Below are 25,692 nucleotides of genomic sequence, written 5' to 3' on the forward strand. Positions count from 1 at the left end.
CTCATTTGGTTTAAGTATGAGTTCACTAGGGCTGCTGTAGTAAAGTACAACAGACTGGGGGGCTCAACCATTTAGATCATTTCTCCTGTGCTAGAGGCTGAAAGGTCATGATCAAAGGGTCACCATGATTGGCTTCTTTTAAGTCTTACTACTTGGCCTATCCCGGCTACCTCCTGTCTTCACATGGTCTTCCTAGCCAATGTTGTCTATGTCCTAAAGCTGGCTTTTAATCCTTAGGACACCAGAGCGAATCAAGGTGTATATATCATATGGATATATGATCTGATCCAATCCTAATTTCTTCTCTAAAGGCTTTGTCTCCAAATACACTCATATTCTGAGAGATTAGACCAGAGGACTTCACATTCTGGGGAGGCAATTCCACCCAGTAAATAAAAGAGCCTATTATATACGGACCTTCACAAATTAGCCTCAGTCTGGTCCTTCAGTTTAGGCTTCAACCAACTTCCAGCTACACTCAAGTTTAAATCTGTCCTAACGCCCTGCTCTCTGCCCACCATTTAGTGGGCTCTTTGCTGATGCTCTTCTTTCTGCTTGAAATTCCTGTAAAATGGAGCTCCCCTCCATCTTTATTCCTTAACCTAATGGTTTAACCCGGTCAACTACCACCCATCAACTCCAAGTCAAATGCTTTGCAAAGTTTGTTTTTTTGGTTTTTTTCAAATACCTGAGCAGATGAATCCACCTCTGAGCAGTATACAATCTCTTCTTTTTTTCTTTTTATTAGATATTTTATTTACACTTCAAATGTTATCCCTTTTCCCAGTTTCTCTCCTCTCCCTGCTTCTATGAGGGTGTTCCCCACTCACTCAGCCACTCCTGCCTTCCTGCCCTGGTTTTCCCCTACATTGGGGCATTGAACCTTCACAGGACCAAAGGCCTCTTCTACCCACTGAAGGCCATCCTCTGCTACATATGTGGCTGGAGCAGCATGTGTACTTTTTGGTTTGTAGTTTAGTTCCTGCGGGGTCTGGTTGGTTGATAGTGTTCTTTCTGAGGTTGCAAACCCTTCAGCTCCTTGGGTCCTTTCTCTAGCTCCTCCATTGCGGACCCCATGCTCAGTCCAATGGTTGGCTGCGTGCATCCACCTCTGTATTTGTCAGGCTCTGGCAGAGCCTCTCAGGAGACAGCTATATCAGGCTCCTGTCATCATGCACTTCTTGGCATCCGCAATAGTGTCTGGATTTGGTACTTGACTTACCAAGTTCAGTACAACCATGTTATTCTATTTCCTGTTGCTTTGGTGCCCATCCTGTCCTCTGTAAAGAGTACCATTCACAAGCAATCCCTTGAGAGTGTCCACTGAGCTCTTCTTGGCCTCTAAATTCTGATGTGCTATTTGCATTCCTGTGAACAGCTTCTAATGTTTGCTATATTACAGTACAGTTTCATGTATGTTAGCTTCCCCTCTGCCTTTTACAAAGCTCCATGATTACAATAGCTCAACAAATCACTGTGGAATAACTCACAGATACATGAAATGTACTTTCCATCTGTGAAGACCTAGAATATGGAGGAAGGAGAGATCCTTGAAGAACTGACCAGTGGCCCAGAGTAACATTGGTACACAGAACAGCATCATTCTGGGGTGGGCAGGCCATGAGGAGAAACTTAGCTTTCCCCCATGACAAGAACCCAAGGAAGGAATCAGTGAGAAAAGTAACTGGGAGAGCTGTGCAATCTACAGCAAGAGTTAGGTGGATGCAGCATTGGCTCTAGAACAGGAATCAGTAGCTACAATCACTGACCGACTGATAATTAACTTCATTATGTCTCTCACCCATCTTTTCAAGACTCTAAAGATGTTAAGCATTAGAGACTAAGTCTCAAGTATAAAAAAATGTTTTTATTAAGTGTGAAAGCAAAACAGATACATCTATTTAAATATTCTTTACATATTTATAGATACAATAAAGACAAATAACTTATCAAAAATTACAAGTTTAAAGAGTACTATTTTTAAAAAGCCAATATAGTATTTGAAAATACATTATTTTATCCATAATCAGTGACTATTAGGTTTTTTTGAAAAGTAACTCATGTTCTTGGGGAAAATATTTTCATATTTTTTTAAAAGATGCTTGCCAGATTGCTCAGTAACAGGCCATCTTTCTAGGTCTGACAGAAGGTCCACTCTTGCTGAAGACTGTATTCCTTATCCTTTGACTGTGGTGAGCTGAGTATCTCACTTCACTTTCAGCTCTCAGAGCACCAGCATAAACAAAAACAGGTCAGAGTGCATTTTGAGGTGCTTTTTTCATACAGAGCGAAGGACTTTCTCTTTGGCTGGGTGGAAAACCATGGTGTACTGGGATGTCCAATCTATGATGCAGGGCTTCACTAAGCCAAAGCAGCCACACTGAAAGAAATCTGCCAGGTTCTGTGTGAAGCCGAGGCTGTAAAGAAAAGAAGACAGGACAGCTCAGCATCTCTTGCGCTGATCCTGACAAGTGTTCACCCAAACCATAAGCATTCACTGAGTATCTGCAAACCTACACTCTCAGAGGACCTCTGGAAAGGTAAGAGGTGAGCAGCCAGAACCTTAAAGCTGAAACCTAGCTCCATCTGTGGACCCGAATTGCTACTGTGAGACCCTGACAGCAGGTCAACAAATGCAATATGTTTCTGCATCACTTCTCCTCACTCCCAGTCACTGCCATTGCTAACCTTACTCTTTCTACTCCCACTGACTGTGAGAGCTCACATACGCTAGAGTCATAACTAGGGAGGGAGCCTTTCCCCAAGCTTCTGAACCATGCTCCTGTCCCAGTTCTTCCCAGTTTACCTGACACACTGAAGACTGTCTTGTCTGTAGAACCCTTATACATTCACACCCTCTTACTTTCCAAACTCAACCCTTTCAAGATACCTCTCTGCTCTGAGGAGCCTATCCAACCTCCTCATTTATGTATTCAAGACTCAATGTCACCAACAAACCTCCCACTCCTATGTCAGCTGTTTTCCCATGATTGTGAACTTTGAGCCTGGAACACTCTCTCACCCTTATCTCTGGCTGATTCTCAAGATCTAGCTGATATTCACATTCTTTTAGAGCCTCCAACCGTAACTGTCTTCGGCATCACTTTTTTTCTATCAAATTCCTGAAACAGTTCTTACTCCAGCACAGGGAATATTTAACTTTAATGCACACACCTATGTTCTATCTTTTATGCTAAAGCCAATCTACACACAGCAAACTGTGTATGTACCCCTGGACCATCTGCTGTTAGAATGGCTCTCTCTACATGAGCATCATGCTGCTGTCTGTAAAGGCCTAACCTAACTGGAGAACGTCTTTCCAGGAAGAGGGCTGCAGGTGTGGAACTGACTGAGTGACAGTGGGGAGACATGCTGGCAATCACAGGGTTAAGCTCAAGAAATGTTACTGAATTTGCTAACAAGTGGGCAAAGAAGTAAGATCTTGATTTGGACAGGAATTTGGAGGTTAGTCTCAAAGTGACTCTAAGGTCTTTAGTTCCTTGGTCTCATCCTTAGCAAATAAGGCTCAACTCTCACCTGTGCTGCTCCATGGAGGTTCCTGTAGGCCTCAGCCTGCCCTCCCTCCCTTCTCTATCAGATCCTGCCTGATATACATCTCTTCTACCTCTATTACGAGACGTCTGTATTTTAAGAACGTTGGAATTAGAGGCGTGCACGAACACCTCTGACCTGCTTCCAGATTTCAATAAAGCAAATATTCACCCCTTTAGCTTAACCACCAAGACACAGACTATGACTGCCAGTTTGAAGTGAGCATCACCAGCTTTACACCACTCTCCAGTCCTGAGCACAGCCATCTCCTCTCTCCACTATAAATCCACACTGTAATCTCAAACCTCGCTGATTCCTTTGTCTAACCGCCAAACACTAAGCAGGCTTTGAAGCAGACTGCTCATGAGATACGCAGTGAGTGCTCAATCTGGAGGGCTCTCCGTCACCTCTGCCATACGCCCAGCCTCCAAGACACTGATGTAGGTGGCAGGAGATAAGCTTCAAAGCCTGTCCTTTCACATGACAAGATCAGACTTCCTACCAAGCACTCTATTTTTCAAATTGGGAACAGGTTTTACAGAGCTAAAGTTCTAAGGAGATATATATTCCAAATCTAAAAATGCAGCTTTTCCCTGACCCAGGTGGGCACATTACAAAGAGAAATAAAAGAATTTCTGGGGCTAGAAGGCCATGCTGAAGTTCTGGCAAAGCACACTACCTGATGCTTTCTACAGAGAACCCTGAGGCTGGCTTGTCAGACACATGCCAGCTTAACTATCTCACACTGACTCCTTGCCAGCAAGACACAACCTTGTGACACTTGGTTCAACTGGAGAATCTCCATCCTGGCAAAACTTCAAAGTAACTTATATTTGCACTGAGTCCAGTGGACTGAATTCATGACCCCATCGGGTATATGACCTTATCATTTAAAACCTAACCTTGAGGCTTCCAAGAAAAAACAGGCTCAGTTCCATGAGATAGGTTAGAAAATGGAACTGGGTCAGGAAATCAGTACCTGGGAATCTTCCACAGACTTGGTGACCAGATCAGAATTCACTTACTTGTATGGTGTTTTCCTGAGAGACAATGTCTGTTTCATGTGCCTGCTTTGCTTTAAGAGGCTGATTCTCTCATGGGAGGTGAGGCCCAGAAATGCAATCTGAAAAAGATGGAATTACAAGAATTACAACATGGATTAAGAATTATAACATCATAGCTCTACTATTCTTAAAAGTGCATTATAAGATGGTGGCAACTGTTTAGTATTCTCACCCTCAGACTTCCAGCAAAAGATCACATTGAGGACAAAGAGTCACAACCTTACCCTGTATTTTACCATGTAAATATAATGGCTAGACTTATTGTCTGGATTTTATTAACACTCAAGAAAACTCTGCACATTGACTCGGAATTATAAAAATATTTTTTCACTAATTCCTGTCATGTCTTATGGCCATATTTAGCTTTCAACAGAAGAACACACATTTGTTGAACAACTGAAATAGGGTCAGGTAGTATCAGTGCAATTACCACAATTTTGAGTTCTGAGCTTTTCTTTAAAAAGGCTAATACACCAAAGGGAACAACATCCAAAGTCATAAATTTGAAGAGTAAGGACTAAAGGTAATTAAGAAACTCTGAAATCATTATAGACCACAGAAGTTCACAGGGTTAGCTAATCTAAACCTTGGAACACCCCAAGTATCAATATCCAATTTGTATAACGGAGTTATTAGCCACCCTCCTCATACTGTGTTGAGGATCTGAGATAAATGTCTAAGACACACGTTGAGGATCAGGAGGCGAGGCAAGTGCTCCAAGGCTGCAGAGCTAAGAGACAGGAGAGCTGGGACCAGCAGGTCAGTGTGAGGACACAGACTCTGCTCCTAATCAGCAGCCTGCCTGCTCAGTTTGCTCTAATGCAGATAAAAGTATCTTAAATCAGAATATTCAGGAAATCAAAGTTTTCAAAGAACTGGATTGTTTTATTCCTTAAATAAACAATTGTGCAATTCTTGTTTGTGAAAATTATCTGAAACCTTTAGTCCATTTTTCTTCCTCAGTACAGACAGGTTTTGCTATGCAGCCCAAACTGGCCTTGAACTTATTATCATGCTTTAACCTCTAGAGAGCTTGCATTTCAGATGTTGTGACTCCATGCACCCCTTAGCTATTAAGGATGTCTGAACTCATATAGCTCCTTATCACTGGGCCCCTGGTTAGCAAGACTTTTGTTAGACACTGTTTTCGTATCCATAAAATAGAGCTACTACTATGGTTCGTTCCCTATCTCAAGAGTGCATGATGTGTAAATGTTGTGGAAAGTGTTCTTATAAATGACAGTATCAACTGTGTGAGCACTTCCTGTGACAGTATCAACTGTGTGAGCACTCCCTGTGACAGTATCAACTGTGTGAGCACTCCCTGTGACAGTATCACCTGTGTGAGCACTCCCTGTGACAGTATCACCTGTGTGAGCACTCCCTGTGACAGTATCACCTGTGTGAGCACTCCCTGATGACACTGACTCTCCCTCGCTACCTGAGCAGCTGACTTCGTCAGGGTTAATTCCTTTCCCCAGAGTCTTCCTGACGTCCTTCTCTTGTCCTCTCACGCTTACCATTACTCCCCCATATGAGTGGGATCTGCTCTGCTTCTGCTGAATAATAGTCTAAACCTCAGTATTAATTAATAGCTGGCTAAAAATGCTCACTGTTGCCCATTCCATGCATGCAGACCATAGTAACGGGACACAGGACAGGGGAGGAAGCTTCACAGAAAACCAAGGCTGTTATTGTCCTGGTATATGAACTTTTTCAACTCATGTTCACTCTGTCCCCTGGTTAGTGACCTGTCTTTTATCTTCCCCTCTCTTGCATCTACCTAAGTGGTATATAAGGTAACAGAATCAGAAGAATTGAAGGAAAATAACTGCTTTGCATTTGCCTAATACTTTACAGTTTATATGTTTTCACACACTATATAGCTTAAACATAAGATGACAAGACCCCTGAATGGGACTGTTAGAAGGAACAAGTCTCCACTTGCTGGGTGACTCTGAGCAACTCAATTCACTTTTCTGTACCATAAAACTAAAAGGCCAGATTAGACCATTCCTAAGTAGGGACAGCCTCAGCAATTTATTATTCTAACCTTTAAGCTGCCGGTGAGAATAGATGGACACTACTGTCCTCATCTTACAGACAAGGAAACTAATAATGAAGAGTGGGAGATGGCATGCTAGACTCACAGAGGGAGCCTTGGAGGTGGAACTGGACGCTGGTCTTCAGATTTTAAAGTCAAGTCTTTCTACCCAACTATTAGTCTCTGAAAATGTCATTCAGAGCCATATGAGAAATACCTGAAAGAGTTGATTTATTAATAAAAATGTTGACCATGAGAAGTGGAAAGCTGCTAGCATGAAGATATACAGAACCCAGGGAGAACAGGCCACTATCTGATTGAGGTAGGTCCATAGTCCATCTTCCTTGAATGTTGTGGCACAATGATTTGACCAGTCTGTAAATCCACGTGGGGAAAAAAAGAAAGCATTATTAACAATGGCAAAAAAATATCCTCCAAGAAGATTAAAAGTATATAGTTCTATTTAGGGAGCAACAATAACATAGATCTAAATTCAACCTTAGGGATGGGGAGAGAGTTCAGGGTGGAAAGTATCCTTAGCATACACATGCTCTTGGCCCAAGACCTAAGCCTCAAAAGTAAAACAAAACAACCAAAACAAAAGCAGAAATCCAACTCAGAAGTTTGCTTTCTAAATGCCAGCTCAGCTCCTGGCAATGAGAATGGGCCTGAGTGGTCGTGAGGCTGTGATGGCACCCCACCAGCAGTCGATAAGGAAAGGAATACAAACAAAAAGGGCCCAGAAAAATCTTCACTTAGCATACTCAGTGTAAAATACACTGGCCAGAAATTTTTAAGGGCTTGACAATTGCAGATGATGACATCTAAGCTATGCTCTTTTAGGGACATTATGGACTAAATATATACACTGAATGTTCAGATGAACAGGGACTACTGTGGCACAATACATAATACTCAATCCAAATGCCTTTTCAGGACACAACCTCTGATGGAGAGCGAGGCTTGGTGTACTTCTGCTACCTGCCATAATCCTCTTAGAAAGAAAGGCCAGGATAAAGGGCTTCACAAGACAGATTAGTCTAGCACAAGGATAGAGAGCAAGATTCAAACACTAATGCCCACTTTATCCTCCAGGAAATCTACATGCCAATTAAGAGTGACCCATGAACTGAGAGCAGCTGCAAGGAGAAAACAGGTAAGAAGCGGCAGAAACAAGGAAACAGATCTTCAAGGTCACGGGGCTCCTGGGCTGTGACTGTACATAAAGGGTAGATCATTTCTGAAGTGAGAATCTGCAGATTTGTTCTTTGATGATTCTCTGACAATCTTTAAGCAGTTTCAGACATCCCCCCAAGGCAGCAGGAGCATCTCCTGGGACAGGAAGAAAACGAGCCCAAGACTGTCCATTTTAGTCTTGAATATCTATTTCTCCTTTTTAAATTCAAACCATCTTTTATGAATATATGCCTAAAGCACCCCAAGAGCTGAGTAACAATCAGGGCAAGACATTAAAGCAAATGATACATTTTAGAGCTTCTCATTAGTGTAGCAAAGGAAGAGGCATCCTATGTACCTGATGGGAGAAAGAAAAAGCAAGAATATAATTTCCACAGCAGGTGGAAGAAACAGCTGTTGAATGGGGAAAATAGCTAGCTTCTTTTAGCTTATGGATTTCTACTTCCTCCTGTTTTTTTTTTTTTTAGAAAACAGCACCACCAACAGTGACTTCACAACTAGTATCAAAGATATGGCTGCAAGTGGTCATCTACATTATCTTATGCAAGGTAACAATAACAATTTAATCCATGCTAATACAGCCTTCCCAGGCAGTCAATGGCCAATGACAGGGAACTCCACACCTACCCCCTTTACTGAAAAGAGATTTTTTTCTCACATAATAGATCCTTATTATGGTTTCCCCTCTCAATTCTTCCCCACTTCCCTTCCATCCAAATTCACCTCCTTTCATGACAGAGAATTCTTATTCCACACAAGTCATTCTCATCTTCAGGTAATTCTGACACTTACACGCCCTCTCTTGATATGATCTAATACCTTTCTTCCTGTAACTTGTAGGATGCTGACTTTCTGATTTACCCCTTTCTACTTTTAAAAAAAGGCCTGACAAAAGATGAAGTGACTAGAGGCTGTGCTGAGACAGAAACAGCTAACAGTGAGGAGGTGTACAGCACGACTCTAGTGACAACAACATGAACGGTAGACAAAGGAGGAGGGGTGCCAATGAGGCCTCGTTAAGAGCAACGGAGTACAAACTCCTGTTTACTGTCTGGAGAAATGAGAAATGACTTAGTACCTTCATTAGTGACAAAGCATGCTCAGCTGGGCTATAGAAGTGTGAATCAATGTAACTCCTCACAAAATATTGTATGAAAACTGGTTAAAGCCATAAAGAGAAAACAAAGAAGGGAAGAAAATAAATGTCTGTCATAAAAAAACAAGTTGGGAAGATTGAATGTGGTGGAAAATTGCTGCTGTCTTTATCAGCATTGTCTTATGCTGGACCTTGACACCAAGTAACAAGATTATTTTTAGTGAGGAGTGGTGTGAAGTCTGGCTCCTTTTGGCTTGTCATGTCCAAGAGACAAGCTGGTCCATGGGCCAACTTAGAAGGCTTCCAAGAACAGGCTTTATGGTCAAGCCTAAGAAGGGAGTTGTCAGAGAAACTGTTAAGATTTTGAATGTTTTTGTGCTTATAAGACAATCTAAGGTGGTTAAAAATGCTCAGGACTAGCCGGGCAGTGGTGGCACATGTCTTTAATCCTAGCACTTGAGAGGCAGAAGCAGGCTAATTTCTGAGTTCGAGGCCAGCTTGGTCTACGGAGTGAGTTCCAGGACAGCCAGGGCTACACAGAGAAACCCTGTCTCGAAAAACAAACAAACAAACAAACAAACAAACAAACAAACAAACTGCTCAGGACTGCTATGGATTTGGACAAGGACTAAGCTCACTTTTGACTGTATTAGGCCTGTCTGAGCCGGCCATGGTTATGTTCCATAAAGCATTTCCTAGAGAACGAACATCCAACATGTCAGGAGGAAAAGGGTGTGGCAGTGGCTGAAGTCTGCACTATGACTATATCAGAGTACAAAGCAACCTGCAAGCAAGAAAACCCAAACAAAATAGAATCTGTAACTGTGGCTGCTTGTAGACAGGGAAGTCAGGGAACAGTGTACAGTGAGCTGTCTTAGTGCTGGTGACCGGCCTGTTAATTAAGGCTGGATGCCAAGCCTGATGACCCGAGTCTGGTCCCTGAAGCTTACATGGTGGAAGGAGAGAACTGATTCCTGCAAATTATCTTCCTCCCACCTCACCCCCACCCTGCAAACAAAAAATAGATAAAAGACAACAAAACTACCCCCCACCCCCATGCCTACATTTAAACAAGGAAGAGACAGCATGAGAGGACAATAGAGCTAAGGTTTGGGAGGTAGAGGCAAAAAGAAAACACTATGTTTCCGAGGACTTTAGCTCCCAGCAATAACCTAAGACATGAGGGGCTACAACCAGAGGGGTAACCAGATGTGAAAGATCAGAAGTCAAGTAGTCAAGTCCATGACTAAGTATTCTCAGTCTTCAAAATACATAAATACTTAAAAGCCTGAAGTTCTAAATACTTAGATAAATAAATGCCAGCACTAAGGTTCTTCCCCTAGGACACCCACTTCAGGGTGTGAAGAGTATAGTTACACAATTCTCAAGAGTTCACCAACATCCTTTAGATGTTAGTTTAAACCCTGTCCTTCACCAGTCACCTCAGCACAGCCCTGTGTAATACCTAGGCACCTTTACTAAATGCTACTGAAGGTTAATTTCTGTTCCTGGACTGGAGAACAAGTGAGCCAATATTTTCTTCCCAACTGCTCCACTGTGGCAGCTTTCCCTGGTTTCTTGGTTTTGATTCTTCTCAAATGGCTTACACTCTCAGAGCTTTGCTCTTTAATGTACTATGACCACTATCCTCCCACCTGCCCACCACCAGCGCCTTCTTTTCCTCTCTTCTTTACTCACTAAGGTAAAGTGCTTTGCACCCTGGCAGCTGTTTCTCTTCACAGGAGGGTAAGCCTATACTTGACATAATCAATTCTATTCGACCACTTAGATTTATCCAGGTATTCTTTCTAAGTACTGCGGAGTTACCTCTTATTATACTTCTTACAGTTTCTTAGTGTGAGGCTTAAAGGCCTCCATTTCATTCTTTCACTAGAGGTATGGTTTACATACTGGCCAGAATGTGACAGACAAGGGCTCACAAGGAAAAGAACTGGGTATGGGTGCATAAGCTTATAAGAAGCATTTATACTTACAGACGAAAGATCCATATATGATCCAGTCACATACCATGGAAAGGGAAAGCAAGAAGAAGATGTAATGATGATGGTTGCCAAAACCTGAGTCAGAAAGAAAGAAAACATTTGACATTTTTTTTCCTGATGAATCCCTAGATAATACTACTTTTCTGTGAAAAAATTTCTATGTAAACAGAAATAAGGCTTGCTTTGCTTTTGAATACTACTCAAGCAGACAGCTCTGATAGTCAGATGTCCATGTTAACTAATATTCCCTACTAACCTAGAAAAAGACAGTTTGCATAGAGCAAAGTTAATTAGGCAGAACCAGCTTTGGACTGGCCTACACTGTTAGTGGGAAGTAGCAGGCGAAATCACATCTGGTCTCTTCCCATGGAATGTGTTCAGGGACATCAAAGACTAACTTGAAAGGGAACAGAAACAGCAAGTGTGAGGAGCAGCAAGTCCACACCATCCTTGGTGGACACTAGAAACAGCTGAGGAGAACCCACAGCCTACAGAAAGGCTGCAGTATGTCAGACACTTGGTGGTGAATGTGGGAGCCTTTTGCTGCTAACAACATAAACGATCTTCAGTTACCACCATATCAGTCTCATTTTCCTTAGAAGCAGGAATATTCAGTACCATCAAGACACACTGTGACAAGTATCCCTTGTTTATGATTACTCGCTGTGTTACTGTGGCAAGGTCACTTGGTTTCTCTGATCCCACAGTCTCACTTGTAATAGCAAGAAGAGATCAGACCTCTGTCACTTCATAGGCGTGTGTCAATCAAATAGGACTATGGAGACGGAAACACTGTCAAATATAATTTGATAAACACACAGTAGTTGGGCCCCTTATGACGGTTCCCCTGCTGTCATTCAATTTAACTGGTAGAGTATCAATCATTTAATCTTTATGACAGAAAGATTGGGATCCCATCCCCAGAAGAAAAGAGACCATCCGACTGTATCACAGGACTCTCCCTGATCTGCCGCCTCAGGCTCCCCAGGGGTACAAAGCAAACCCTTAGTGAAGACAATCACAGATTAACTGTGGCTCATCTCCTGTCTGAGCACTTAAGGAGGCAGGTGGAAAGAGAAGTAAGAAAGTCAAGCTACAACCTAAGGAGAGAGTGTGACATTTGGCGTGGAGAACTAATATGACAAAGATGATCTCAATCATTTACACCTTTGCTCTGAAATGCAGACAGTAATAACAGCCTCACAGGTGTGTCCTAACGATCAAATCAGAGACCACACATGAAAATATTTCATAATCTCCAAAATACTACACAACTGACAATAACTGTCATTAACAATGTTAGTTACTTCCCAAGTCTTTATTGTAAAGATTCTTGAAGAGCTACAGAATGGAGACCTTGGACGGGTTTCTATTTCTTTCTGCACCACATTCATAACTACATGTGCTTAATTTCACCACAGAGGTTAAGTAAAAAGTTAAGTCTCTCACCTATGCAGCGTCCAGTCCAAAAGCAGTGCTGATCAAAGCGAGCCACACAGGAGTTGCACACGTGGCAATGGAGTGATCTTAAAGGCTTCCTTATCTGAGGGCAATTAAGAGAGGCCTAAGCAAAAATGGTCTTTGGCAGCAACAAATCATAGCAAAACTTTAATCTTACGTCATAGAAGACGGGCACAAATAATCCTAAATAGATGATTCAGTCACTGAGAAGCTCTGGAAGGCCTTACTAATATGTATTTCTGTACGTGACAGGAATGAGCCTCACTAAGAGAGCTCTGATTTCAGAGACTGTTCATACTGGCTAAGGAAAACTCAGGCAGTGCCACATTCGGCATCAGCACTGGAATAAGAAAATGGAAATCACAGTTCCACTTCAGGTTCTTCTAATCATTCACTCCCTTCTAAGCCTCAACTCAACTGCAAAGTAAGAGATTTCAGTTATGTAGTTTTAAGATGCTAAGGTGCTTCTGACTTGCAGAATTCTGACATCCACTTCTTGTCAGGAAAGGCAAATGAAAAGCACTATGGATAGGTTACAGAGATTAGGCACAGAGAGCTTTGTGAGTATTCATGTTCTCTTACATGCTCATAGTGGAAAACTGGTCTGACAGAAATACAAAATTAGAACCAGGTAAAAAGGAAAGTGCATTCACATGCCATGAGGATTGAATAAATGCTTATGTAACCAATGCTACTAAGAATTTGCCCTTACTATGAAAAACAAAGTATTAACAAAAGAGACTCACAAGACATGATGTGCAAAATGTTCTGAAGTCCAGAGAGCCAGTCTCTGCGAGGGTGACGATATTCTGAAAGACAAACACCTGGCCTTAGGGTGCATTTAACTGGGCAGTGCTATCTATCCACAGTCATATGCCATTTGCACAGCTTTTATCCACCTCCAGCTTCGCAAGTAGCCAGAATAGCAACGTGGAATACTCCTAGCCACGTCACTCCATTCTTGAAACAATGTAACTTTTCAAGGTGTTCTGTTAGGCAGTGGCCAAGAAGTCTGACTGCTAGAGATTATCCTTCCATGCCCCTTTACCACCTTCTCACAAATGGCAGTTACAGCTTGCTGGGCAAAGAAAGAAACATAGATACAAACAGACACACAGACAGACAGACACACACCCCACTCATGAAGGATAAGCACCCAAACGGAAAGCCGCAAGCACAGGCCTCGCTCGCTTGCTCGGCCTTCCAGGACAGGCCTTCGGTGGTGGAAGACAAGGTTCTCCCTAACTTCTAAACTCTAGAAACAGATGCAAAGAGGCCATGTCTCTGGCAATTTCACACATGAGGAAGAAAAGGGGGTACCCCCCTCAGCTATTAGGAAGCAGGAACCTGATAAGGTACATTCTCATCACTTGGACATGCAGGCAGGCATTCAAGACTAAAATTGTAATGAAGAGGGAGATCTGACAAGTCTAATAAAACTCAAGTGTAATAAAGTTTGATGAAGGATCACTTTTTACAGAAAATAGGTGTTTCTAAAAAGACTTGTATACAAATGACAAAGTGTAACCGCAGAAATCTCATTTTGATGATCTAATCTGCCCACATTTTATGTTGTACCTATTAAGTAGCAGACAAAGGCCAGCATGGCTGCATCTCTCAGAAAAACACAACAGAAAAAGACTCACCACTTTCCTCTCTTCCTCCGAAGCCTTAGTGAAGCCTGGATCAGTTGCCCAAGTCTTGTAGAAAAAATAGAGAAAGGCCATGATGCTGAAAATAAAAGCAAAATAGAAAGGGCTACCTGCTGCATGTTAAAGGCACGTTAAGGAACACAGCCGACCTCTACTGAGAAAAGCATCATGTGCGAAGCAAGCATCCCCATGAAGCATCATCGTCTCCATGAACCTCTCTCTCCTGCATCCCGCCCCTGACTTCCCTATTTACACACACCACCCAAAGTGTCCCTCTTCCATTTTCTAATCCGACAGAATCTGCTCCTGGTTAGTCAGTAACTAATGCTTCGTCATTGTTGAAGCCCATTTTAAGTACTAAAGAAAACCAGCAACCATTCTGAAAACTGAAAAAACATCCAAGCCTTCCAAAGATAACTTCTTAAGGTGTAACTGTGGCTGTCCTCAGACCATCCAGAAACACATTCTCTGTTCTTTTTCACAAGACACTTCAAAGAAATGCACTTGGGTCTGAGATTTCAATGCATTTTCCCTGTAAAGTAGATAAATGCTTATACGAGTTTCTTACTAGAGTTTAGTAACCTGCCCTTGTAACTGTTCTAAATTAGAAATTGTCCTCCTGATGGCCAGATGGCGATGAAAATGAATGGAAATCTGCAATTGACAGGGCTGAGGAGGTAGGGGGCATCTCCAGGAAGAGACAGAGACCTGGGATATGGGAGGTACCCAAGAATCAATGGGAGTGACTTTAGCTGTGATTCACAGCACTGGGGATATGGAAACTGGAAAGGTCACCGCCTGTACCCAGGCAGGAACTCCAATGGAGTGATAGGGAAACCAACCCACCCACAATTTATCCTATCTATAAGAAATGCAGGGGCTGGTGTGTGTGTGTGTGTGTGTGTGTGTTATGACAATGAGTAAAGTGAGGTGGGGATAAAGCAGACCATGCTGGGGAAAATGAGACCATACCATTATGGACATGTCTACATTTCTGAACCTTTTCTATTAAGATAGCAAATTCTTCTGACCTTTTCCTCACAGGTACCAAACTTGCACCATGGTGTGAAACACTGGCAGTCCATCTTCTTCTGTTTCCTATCTAGGGTTTAGATATAATGTCTATTATGCTTGCAGAAAGGAGTCTAGCAAGGATGTCCTCTGAGAGGCTCCACCCAGCAGCTGACTTAAAGACAGATGCAGATAACCACAGCCAAACAGTGGATGGAGCTTGGGGACTTTTATGGAAGGATAGGAGGAAGATGGCCTCTAATAGGAGGAAAGATTACTGCCTTGATGTGCCTGGGTAGGGGGATACCCATGCAGCGAGAAGGGGAAGAGGGATGGAGGGAAAGGATGTGGGAGGGGGAGGCTGGGAGGGGAAGTGAGTGGGATGTAAAGTGAGTAAGTAAAAGAAAATACTAATAAAGAAGGAAGATCAACCTGGACTCTTGGAGTTCTCAAGAGTCTGAACTACCAACCAAAGAACAGACAGGGGCTGGACCTAGGCCTCTCCCAGTATATGTAGCAGATGTGCAGCTTGGGCTTTATGTGGGTTCAGAACTGGAGTGGGGGTTGGGTGCAGAGCTATCCCAAAAGTGGTTGCCTGTATATGGGATATGTTCTTCTAGCTGGGCTGCCTTGTCTGGCCTGAGTGGGAGAGGACGGACCTAGCCTCACAGAGACTTGATGTGCCTGGGTAAGGGGATACCCAGGCAGGGAGAAGAGAAGGGGGGATGGAGGGAAAGACCGTGGGAGGGGGCAGTGAGTGGGATATAAAGTGAGTAAGTAAAAGAAAATACTAATACATAAAAAAAAACCCTGCCCTCCTTGCACATTATATCCTATTTGGGAAAAGCTGTTAATATGAGTAGATTGATACTGAAAAAGGTTATAAGGATTAAAAACTGTCCACTTTAAAATGTTTTTAAAAATTACAAAGTACCATTTTGCTCCAGAGAAGAAATGAGTGTGTAGTAATAAGTCAATGAGAAAGTAGTAAGTCTGACTTTACCCAATGTAAATACTATTGGCTCAGCACAGTAAGTATTGCCTTACAAGGTGTTACTGAGCTACCTTCTACTAACTTCAGAGGCCATAAAACAGATGCTCAACTCTTACTACTCAAAGTTGGAAACTGAACTTTGAGCTGAATGTCAACACCTGGAAGGCTAAGGCAGTAGGCTTTTGAGTTGACAACTTGGGGTACAGAGGGAATTCTAGGCTAGTGTGAGCTGCTTTGTGTGGACACGCACGTTCCTGTACTACTACTAAATTAGAGTCGGACAGCTTTCTTGAAAGCTCAGTCATGAGTCACACCAACTCTCTTCCCTCTTTTGTTCCTTTTCTGGTGTAAGTATGAGACCTAGGAGTTTGTGCTGGACTTGAACTCATCGTGGAGCCCAGGTTAGCCTCAAGCTTTCCATTCTCCTACCTCATCTCCCAAGTGCTGGAATCACAGGTGTGTATCAGCATAGCAAGCTCCTTAGATTATTTGCTATTTGACCTAAAAACTAAGTCCTATCTATAGCTGACTCTGAAATCATATAGGGATTTACACCTACCTATCTAGCACTTAGACTTAAGTATAGCAGGACCATAAAGGAAGCACTCAGTGGCTCATCATTTCTTACCAAATCTTAATTGTAGTCATTACTAAGGCTCATTTCTTTCATCCAGTCCTTCTCATATAATCCAAATACATTACTTATTGCACACATGAAAGAACCTAAAGAAAACAATCACTGAGTTGTCCCTAAAACATGAGGTATCATTTATAAATAGCGATGATGGAGTGAGGACTGTATACAGCTCTTTATACATCATAGCATAGTAACTCTTGCAGCTTCCTCAAGAGTTTGGTACTATTGCCCCCAACTGACGGAAAAACAGACTTGGTGAAGTTAAGTAACTTGCCCAATGGCACATTAACATAAAGAAAAGGTCATCTTTGTTAGTGATTATCCCTGCCTATCTTGTGAGAGCCTTGGGTTCAAATCCCTGACAGGGAGGAAAGCCAGCCTTTACACTGGGAGCAGTAGTACATGCCTGTAATTCTAACACTCAGGAGAGTTATCTGAATCTTAGTGAATTTGAGGCCAGCTTGGCCAAAACAGTAAGTTCCAGGGTAGCCAGCACCACAAAGTGAGATCTCATCTGCAACAACGAAATAAGAAAAAGGTCCTGAAATTTAGAACCAAGACAACATGCTTTCAGAGTGTTCTTGACCCTTTTCCCATAAGAGATCACTGGGACAGAAGAAGCCCAGGGCCAATCCTAATTGGCAGCCTCAGAAAGGCAAGTCTAAATATTTGGGCTCTGTCTTTACAGGCAAAACAGCAGCTGATCCACAGGGCAGTTCTAGCAGCATGTAACACTCAGCCTGGAAAACACTAGCCTTGAGTGAGGTGTGCCATCTACTGGCTTGCATGCCTTCACTCTAGCATATGAGTTCCTCCTGACACTTAAGATTCTATCTAGCTATGAAAATCAATTTTCCTAACATAATAAATACACCTTTACAAGTACCAAGCAGTTCCTAGTTTACAGTCAAGTGAGAATTTCTGCAAATGAGGTTAATAAATGATGGGATTTTATGTCTTGTTAATTTTTGATTCTGCAAAATCAAAATAATCTGACGTATAAAATCTAGAATAACTGAAGTTGCTTATATTTACCTATAATTTCAAAATCTGTTCAGTGACATAAAAATATCAATCATCCCTTTTCAATACAATGCCCCCTGTCCTAGCTTCTATGAAAACTGAGTCACCTATAAATGATCTGATAGGAACTGTGGTAGTCTTCAGTGGTAATAAGAAAGCTAGTGTTAATTAAAACAACCACCAAATCAGTAATTACAGGACAAAGGTTAGAGATATTTTCTTTTAAGCCCAGTGATATCTATACTACTTATGCTTTCATTTAGGTTAAAGGAAAATAACCCATATTAGAAACAAAGGTTAGAATTAAACAGCTAAACAGTATTAAAGCAAAAACAGGTACAATGGCTATAGATATGTGCACTCTGAAAACTCATATGCCATCCTCTTTGTTCCTATGGGAAAGATCCTTACGTCTCTCCTATGTATTTCCTCGATAAGCACCCTCTTCTTTTCAGAAATACCGTTGACGCAGAACATAGAAAGTAAGGCAATAAGCTAAGAAGCACACTTCTTCCCCATCACATTTCTTCCTGTCATATAAGCAAAGGAGTGTTACAACGGCTTCATAGCAAGGACAAAGAAGGAAGTCTGGAAAGAGATGAAGACTGGACATGTGTATGCTGTTACAAATGGAAATAATATTTTGCTGTGTTTTGGTTTTTGGAGATAGGGTTTCTCAGTGTAACCATTCCTGGCTATCCTGGACTCGCTTTGTAGTCCAGGCTGGCTTAGAACTCCCGGAGATCTGCCTGCCTCTGCCTCCTGAGTGCTGGGATTAAAGGTATGTGCCACCATGCCCAGTTGGCATTAATGATTTTTGAAAGTAAAACAAGATATGCATTTCATCTAAGCTTAAAGGATATCAGGAAAGAATAAGATGAACCAAGTCATAAATATCCAAAAAATGGAACTTAGCAGAAAGACTGTCGGTAAGTACACAAGGTTCTTATAGCCAACCAAAAACCTGTAAAGAAAAGGGTAGAGCATGTTAGTGAAGTAAGGCACTGGTATGGTTCATGTTAATTATTCTAATTCTCCAACAACAATGACAGTTACACCAGCAGCAGCTTTCTTCCCCGACTGTCAGTTTATTCTTGCACATGAGAAAACTGTACAATAACCTTCCAAAAGTACACATTCCAGTTCCTCTAAGCTACTCATAACTATTTCATTCATAGAAACAATACATTTTCAATGAATAGTTTATATTTCTATTGTGATAAATCATATCATATTTTTCATATAATTTTTAAATATACCAAAACATAAAAATGTAAATAGAAATTCACCTTCACCTGTAAGCAAGTTTCTGTTTATGACACAGCAGGTGTACAGAGCCTGAGCACTCTGACTCTGAGCTGGCGTCAGAGGCAGACACAACAGCTAAAAGGGCAGTAGTCACCACACACTAACAGCCTTACTGCTACAACAAGCAGCCTGATGATCTGCATAACTGTTCAAAAGGTCAGTACTACAGTTTCAAAAGTAAAACACAGAAATGCCTTCCATATCAAACTCAATATAGTCACCTTAGAAACAAATATAGTTTACCCAGATATATCTTTTTTTTAATTAGATATTTTCTTTATTTACATTTCAAATGTTATCCCCTTTCCTAGTTTCCCCTCCGAAAAATCCCCTACCCTTTCCCCCCTCGCCCTGCTCCCCAACCCACCCACTCCCATTCCTGGACCTGGCATTCTCCTATATTGGGGCATATAATTTTCACAGGACCTAGGGTCTCTCCTCCCACTGATGACCAACTAGGCCATCCTCTGCTACATATACAGCTAGAGCCACAAGTTCCACCATGTGTTTTCTTTGATTGGTGGTTTAGGAGCTCTGGAGGTACTTGTTAGTTCATATTGATGTTCCTCCTATGGGGCTTCAGAGCCCTTCAGCTCCTTGGGTACTTTCTCTAGCTCCTTCATTGGGGACCTTGTGCTCCGTCCAATGGATGATTGTGAGTATCCACTTCTGTATTTGTCAGGCACTGGCAGAGCCTCACAGGAGACAGCTATGTCAGGCTCCTGTCGGCTAGTGGTGGATTTTAAAAAAGAGTGGAGAGGAAGCAAGGGTTGGCAACTGGTACCTATGACAGGAACATTTAAATTGTTTAGTTCAAAGAAAAAAAATGCCATGAGGACCACAGCCATAATTAAGATAAAAACATATCTAAGAAGAACCAAGGACTTCAACTTGGCACCAGGTACATGCTACAATAGGAAAAAATGGAGTCTGTCTGTGCAAACTCCATGTCTGAACTAAGACTTTCCAGGGAAAAGGAGGGCACTTGGTCTAATTAAATAGTTCAATGAATTCCCAAGCTATAAGAGCTTGCTATTTGTGACAGGTGTCACGTAGCAGTCTGGATCAAGAAGCTTAACAAGAAAATGATGCAGAAATTGATCTGCCTGAGCGCTATGTGGGTACACTATAGGAATGAAGGCAGGAGACCAGGTAGGAGGCTTGGCAGGATAAATGTTGGGAGCGAAGGTAAGGGGAAAACCAAGGATGCAAGGGACTCAAGGATGACACCTACACTCATGCGGAGCTGACACCTTGTCGATCAGGCAGGGAAGAGACTGCACTATGACAGGATTGATTACAAGTACAGACCATGCACCAGATACTGTTCTAAGCATTTACACGCATTAGCCATGAACTGGCCATTATTGCCATTATCCTCGCTTACAGATGAAGAAACTGAGGCACAGAGAGAAAGAACAGCTTGTCTGAGATCAGACTGGTATGTATAAAGGCTAAACCTGGATCCAGGTCATATGATTCATCAGTATAATCATGCACATTTCTGTGTGTGTTAGCTTTAAAGAAAACTACAATGTATTTACAGTTTCATTACCTCCCCTCATTATAATCAGGCTGCTTTACCTAAAAACAGTCAAGTAGAAAAATAACTAGTGTAAAATGAACTTAGAGATAGATGAGGAAGAAAATTGTGAAAAAATGGGTAAATGCTTCAAGATATAAAATTGTTAGAGAACTCTGTCCATTGCTGACAAACTGAATGATGTAATGTGTGGCCCACATTATTTACTTTCCATCAATTGTCGGTTCAACCACACTACTGGGTTGAACAACTGGCTTTCAGCCCAAAGCTATGCCACCAAACCCTTCCTCCCTAGCACCCTGACGATGCTGTCACATGGTTCAGTAATATTTATGCTTAACGTCAATTTGAAATTCCAGCTGATAGAGAACAGAAGTAGATAGTTACATTGGGAATGCAATAATCAGCCTTGAAATACTAATATACACACCTTGGAAACAAAGATGTCAGAAAAAACAATGCTACTAGAAGACATCCTTTTAAAAGCCAAGAATCTGAATTGAAGTCCAGGATGTATCCAACAGCCCACAGGGTGATCATAGAGAGTATCAGCAGCAGGAAGAGCTATTGAGAAATTAGAGTTTTAGAACTTTTGATTGCACTCATAACAATAGCTAGTTCAGTAGAAGAACTACTTTGTAAGTACAGTACAACTTAATGGAACTAATAAATTTTCTTCATATTGCTGTCAAATTTAAAAAATGATTGATTTATATAACAGAGACAATCTTACAAATTTTGCCTAATATTTTGCATTGTTTTTTCCCTCAAAAATGGCATTCTTAAAAGGAAAGTGGTAATAAAAATATTTTCTTTTAGTTAGTATTCTACATCACCACGAACAAAGCAATTAAAGGGAATACCAAAATCAATACAATCCAGACTAAACTGAAGGCTTATAGTAACTGCACCTTGAGCCCCAGCTAGTATGAGCCCTCGCTAAGAATACCAGAGAAATAGTTCTGAAGGGGCCTCTGAGCATGGTTTGGAACATGTGGAACTGTGAATGGCTATGGACACCAGATGGCAGATCCAGGAGGCAGTCTGCACAATGGGCCTAGCGTTTTGCAAGTCTTGAGAGTAATCTGCACAGAGGTGGGAAAGCAGTAAATGAGGACCTTCCTCAAGATTATGAAGGCAGAAAGAAGCAGGATCTCCGACAACACAAGCAGTCAAAATTAAGAACAAAGGATTCCCAAATGTAACTAAGAAAGAATGATGGGAAAGCCAGGCTGAAAACCTGGGAAAGGTTTCAGAGAAGCAGGAAACAAAGGAGGGGTCTTGGGACTCAGGGGGGTCAAAGACTAAAATATTTCTCTAGGTTGCCAGTGCTTCAGCTTGCTTTGACAATGTTAAAGGAATGAAACCCGGAGCCAACAGGCCACGGGTAGTGGTACTGGGCTCTACAAGCATTTTGGTGCCTTGTGTATAAGTCTCTATAAAGCAAGCTAGGTTTTTGAAATAGCAAGGAGGAAAAGTGCTCTCTGCCTTATTTTCCTCCACTTTTACTCATGTATCTGGAAGGAGATAATTTCAAATGGCATCAAGTCTTCAAAATGTTTCCAGTTCTAACTTACTGATGTAAAAATAAATTTAGAATCTATAATATAATCACAAAATAGTTTCAGAACAGAGAAATAACTGTAAATCTTGGATATAACAGTCTTCTACACGAACCACACTATTTATTTACTGTGTGAGGTGCTATTCTACCCACGGGAGATAATGAACTGAAAGGCTTTCTTTCATGAAGCTGAAATTCCAGCTGAGAAGACAAGCAGAAATGTTAAAGGACATAAAAAGCTGGACCATGTGGAGCTTAGCAGGTGTGCTAGCTAGTTCTAGGTCAACTTGACACAACTTGGTTATCTGGGAAGACGGAACCGAAATTGAAAAAAAGTCCTCACTAAATTGGCAGGTGGGGCATTTTTAGAATGGATGATTGATGTGGGAGGGCCCAGACCACTGTGGGAGGTACCCAACCTGGGTAGGAGGTCCAGTATGTCACAGGAAAGGAAGCTGAGCAGGTAAGGTGGACAAGGGAAAAAAGCAGCACTCCCACACGGACTCTGCATCAGTCCCTACTTCCACTTTCCTACCCTGATTTCCTTCCCAGACTTCTTTTGAGGAAGGACTGTGAAGTGTAAGTTACAACAATAAACTTCCCCCACCTCAAGTTGCTTTTGGCTATGGTGTTTTATTACAGCAATAGAAACCCTAACTAAGACAGCAGGCAGCTGTCAGGATTTAGCTTTTACACCAGAAGAATGGGAAGATATCTGGGAATTTGAGGTAAATATGACTTACATTTTCAAGTACTCATCTGTTGTACTAACATGGCATTGGAGATGTGTGTGTGTGTGTGTGTGTGTGTGTGTGTGTGTGTGTGTGTCAAATTCTATCTATAAATGAAAGGCAGGAGCATTTGGAGTGCTTCTCTTGAGATGTGAAGATGAGTGAAGGTGGGAAGGAAGAGAACAGGAGTTCTGGTTCTATTGCGCCATCTGCAGGTGCCTACAGGACACTTCCTGATGTGCTATACTGCAGTGTCTATCAGACACGGATTGGCTGAGTTGAATAGGTGACTGAGTTTAGCAATCTAGATGATCTACGCTGAAGAGAGAAATCTGGGGGATGGCAAGATGCAGTTGCCTCTTAGGGAACTAACTAGTAGGTAGAAAGGAAGGTCTAGGACAGAATCTTGGCATACTGAATTCAAAGAAGTTGGGGAGTCCTCTCCCTACTTTACCCCAACTGACAATTAAGTACAGCACTCGTGAATTTTTATGTAAAAATCTTGCAACTGCTAATCAGAATTATTCTGAAAGTATAACTATTAATATGACTTGAAAAGACACTATTGTATTTGAGAACAAAAGCATTAATCAACCAAATACCCATTTTGTCAATGTGAATTATATTCACACAGCTATGGCTTCGTTTTCTTAGCCATTTAGGAGAGAAAGCTAAAGTTCCTAAACTTTTCTTTTCTTTTCAACTGTTTAGCTCACTTTAAATTTGGAACACTATAGTGAGGAATTGCAAAGTTTTAAAAAATGTGATTTTTCAATAGGAAAATAAATCTACATGAAGACTAATGGGGCTGGACTAACATGGCATTTGTGAAGTGATGAGGTCAGGTTCCAGAGATATAGTGACAGTAAGACCAGGCAGGACACCAGCATGGATAAATGGGATGACTGACAGCACAACCATGACAGACAGGTAGGAAGGAAGAGCTACCTAAGGAGATGAGGAGGCTCAGTCACAGGCTGGCAGGGCAGAAGGCCAGTTTTGATACCTCACATTGCAAACGTCTACTAGATGCTGAACTGTTCTCAAGTAGGTACCACTCTAACAATCAAACCTATTCTACACTTCAATTCATTCCTTAAGTCAATTTGCAAATATCCACCAGGTAACATATAGTTTATTGCCATCTACCTCAGAAATTAACGTTGAACAACCAGTGAAATGCCCTATTTCTTACTTTGGGCAGTGCGATGCATAGGAAAGATGCTATGAGCAGATCCTCTGCAGCACAAAGTTTAATCTCTAGCCTTCTCTGCTGCCCTAAAGACAAAGGCTAACAACTTCTTTACACACAATACCTCGCATTTGTGCAGCCATCGCCAAAGCCGAAACTGTTTGTTGGTTCTCATCTTGGCCTCTGTTCTTAGCATGTGACTAATGAGCTGGTTTTTACTTTGTAGAGCCATATCAAGAGGTGTTTCTCCCTAAAAAAATAAATTATAATAACATATTTTTAAAATATATTACAGGTTTAAAACACCTTTCACCAGAATCATAGAGTCAACATGTTTATGCTGAGAGTAGTTACTATTGTTAATATTTATCTTCTAGGACCTCGCTACCAGTGTATTACATACCCATCTTTTAACTGAAGATACAAAGAAGTGAAGAAAAGAATACCAGGTCATACCTTAGCATTTCGGATGTCCAGGCTAGAACCAGCTTCCAAAAGCTTATCAACTGCACTGACATTTCCTGCTGCAACTGCCCAGTGAAGAGGAGTGTTCTGATGTGTTTTATCAACAACACTGAGAGAGGGATTAAACTTTAAAAGAAATCCAGTTGGTTCTGGCCTGTCTCAAAACAGTAACAATATCACAAGGCATTAGTAAGGATGAAGATACAAGAAGACATTGCAAAGAGAAGTTTTAAGATTAGTGTATCGTTAACCAGCACGTGCTCTAAAGAACTAAGGGATCTCTCAGAGTTCTAGTCTAGTTATTAACAAGAAAGATCAAAGAAACAAGAAAGATAGTCCTTAAAAATGCTTACTGTAGCCATGATGCAATTTAGATAGTAATACAGGAGATAAGAAAGATTTTTTCATGTTGCTGTTTTATTTAGTGATTAATATTTTAAAAATCCTGTCTACTTAACCTTAGCCAATATTAAGTGCTGTACAATTAAACACTAAGCATGTCTCACTTAAGCAGGCATGTATCTGACCTCATCCTATCATAGACTCCCATTATGTACCGGCTCTATCAGTGTCTTCAGAGCAGTCAGCAATAGCAGAGAACCTCAAATTCACTGCCGTTAGAAAAGTAGGTTTACCATAGAGATCTGTGATTAGGAGAACATTTAAATTTGTCACTTCTTCAGGTACAAAAGAGGCATCAGTCACTTAATGAGTATACGCTAAGGAATACGAACTCAGTAAACTTTCAAACTTTCCCGTCAAAGCTACCAAGAGAAAATGTACTGGATGGTGTATTCTATGTACACCTCCTCAGGCCCACGTGGAAAGTCTCCAGCATCTCACAGACCAAAGGACTTGAGAATATATTCACAGAAAGCTCACAGGAACCAAGAAGCAGACTGACGGGATCCGGTAACACTCACCCAATTACTTTGTAAGCCGATAGCATGAGAGGCGTCTGTCCGTTGACATCTGTCATATTCACACTCTAGTCAAAAAGGAATCAATTAGCAGAACTGTGAACACAGTATAAAACGTTGCATTTCTTAGTAGGTAAATACTTCCTGAACACCTTCATCTCTGTAACTGTTAAATGGTTCTAATATTACTTAAGTTAAAAAAAGTGCTTTTTTAAAACAGGGTGAAAATCCATAG

At 41.5% G+C, this 25,692-nt stretch overlaps 1 protein-coding gene across 2 annotated transcripts in view; it reads right to left on the reverse strand.

Moving 5' to 3' along the window:
- Positions 1–1,847: 1,847 nt before the first annotated feature.
- The window catches only part of Zdhhc13 (zDHHC palmitoyltransferase 13), a 38,252-nt gene continuing 14,407 nt past the window's right edge, over positions 1,848–25,692 (reverse strand). For both annotated transcript variants that reach the window (XM_085841710.1, XM_085841711.1), the window contains exons 6-17: positions 25,461–25,525; positions 24,529–24,691; positions 24,197–24,322; positions 21,016–21,149; positions 18,596–18,698; positions 14,064–14,186; positions 13,164–13,226; positions 12,406–12,499; positions 10,948–11,031; positions 6,878–7,035; positions 4,578–4,675; positions 1,848–2,417 (exon numbers count right to left, since the gene is read on the reverse strand). In XM_085841710.1, the coding sequence (XP_085697836.1) occupies positions 2,279–2,417; positions 4,578–4,675; positions 6,878–7,035; positions 10,948–11,031; positions 12,406–12,499; positions 13,164–13,226; positions 14,064–14,186; positions 18,596–18,698; positions 21,016–21,149; positions 24,197–24,322; positions 24,529–24,691; positions 25,461–25,525 (1,350 nt within the window). In that variant the 3' untranslated portion in view covers positions 1,848–2,278. The remainder of the gene's footprint in view (positions 2,418–4,577; positions 4,676–6,877; positions 7,036–10,947; positions 11,032–12,405; positions 12,500–13,163; positions 13,227–14,063; positions 14,187–18,595; positions 18,699–21,015; positions 21,150–24,196; positions 24,323–24,528; positions 24,692–25,460; positions 25,526–25,692) is intronic.

This window comes from Mus caroli, unplaced genomic scaffold (assembly GCF_978045245.1).
Source record: "Mus caroli unplaced genomic scaffold, Mus_caroli_1 scaffold_8, whole genome shotgun sequence".
Taxonomy (NCBI): domain Eukaryota; kingdom Metazoa; phylum Chordata; class Mammalia; order Rodentia; family Muridae; genus Mus; species Mus caroli.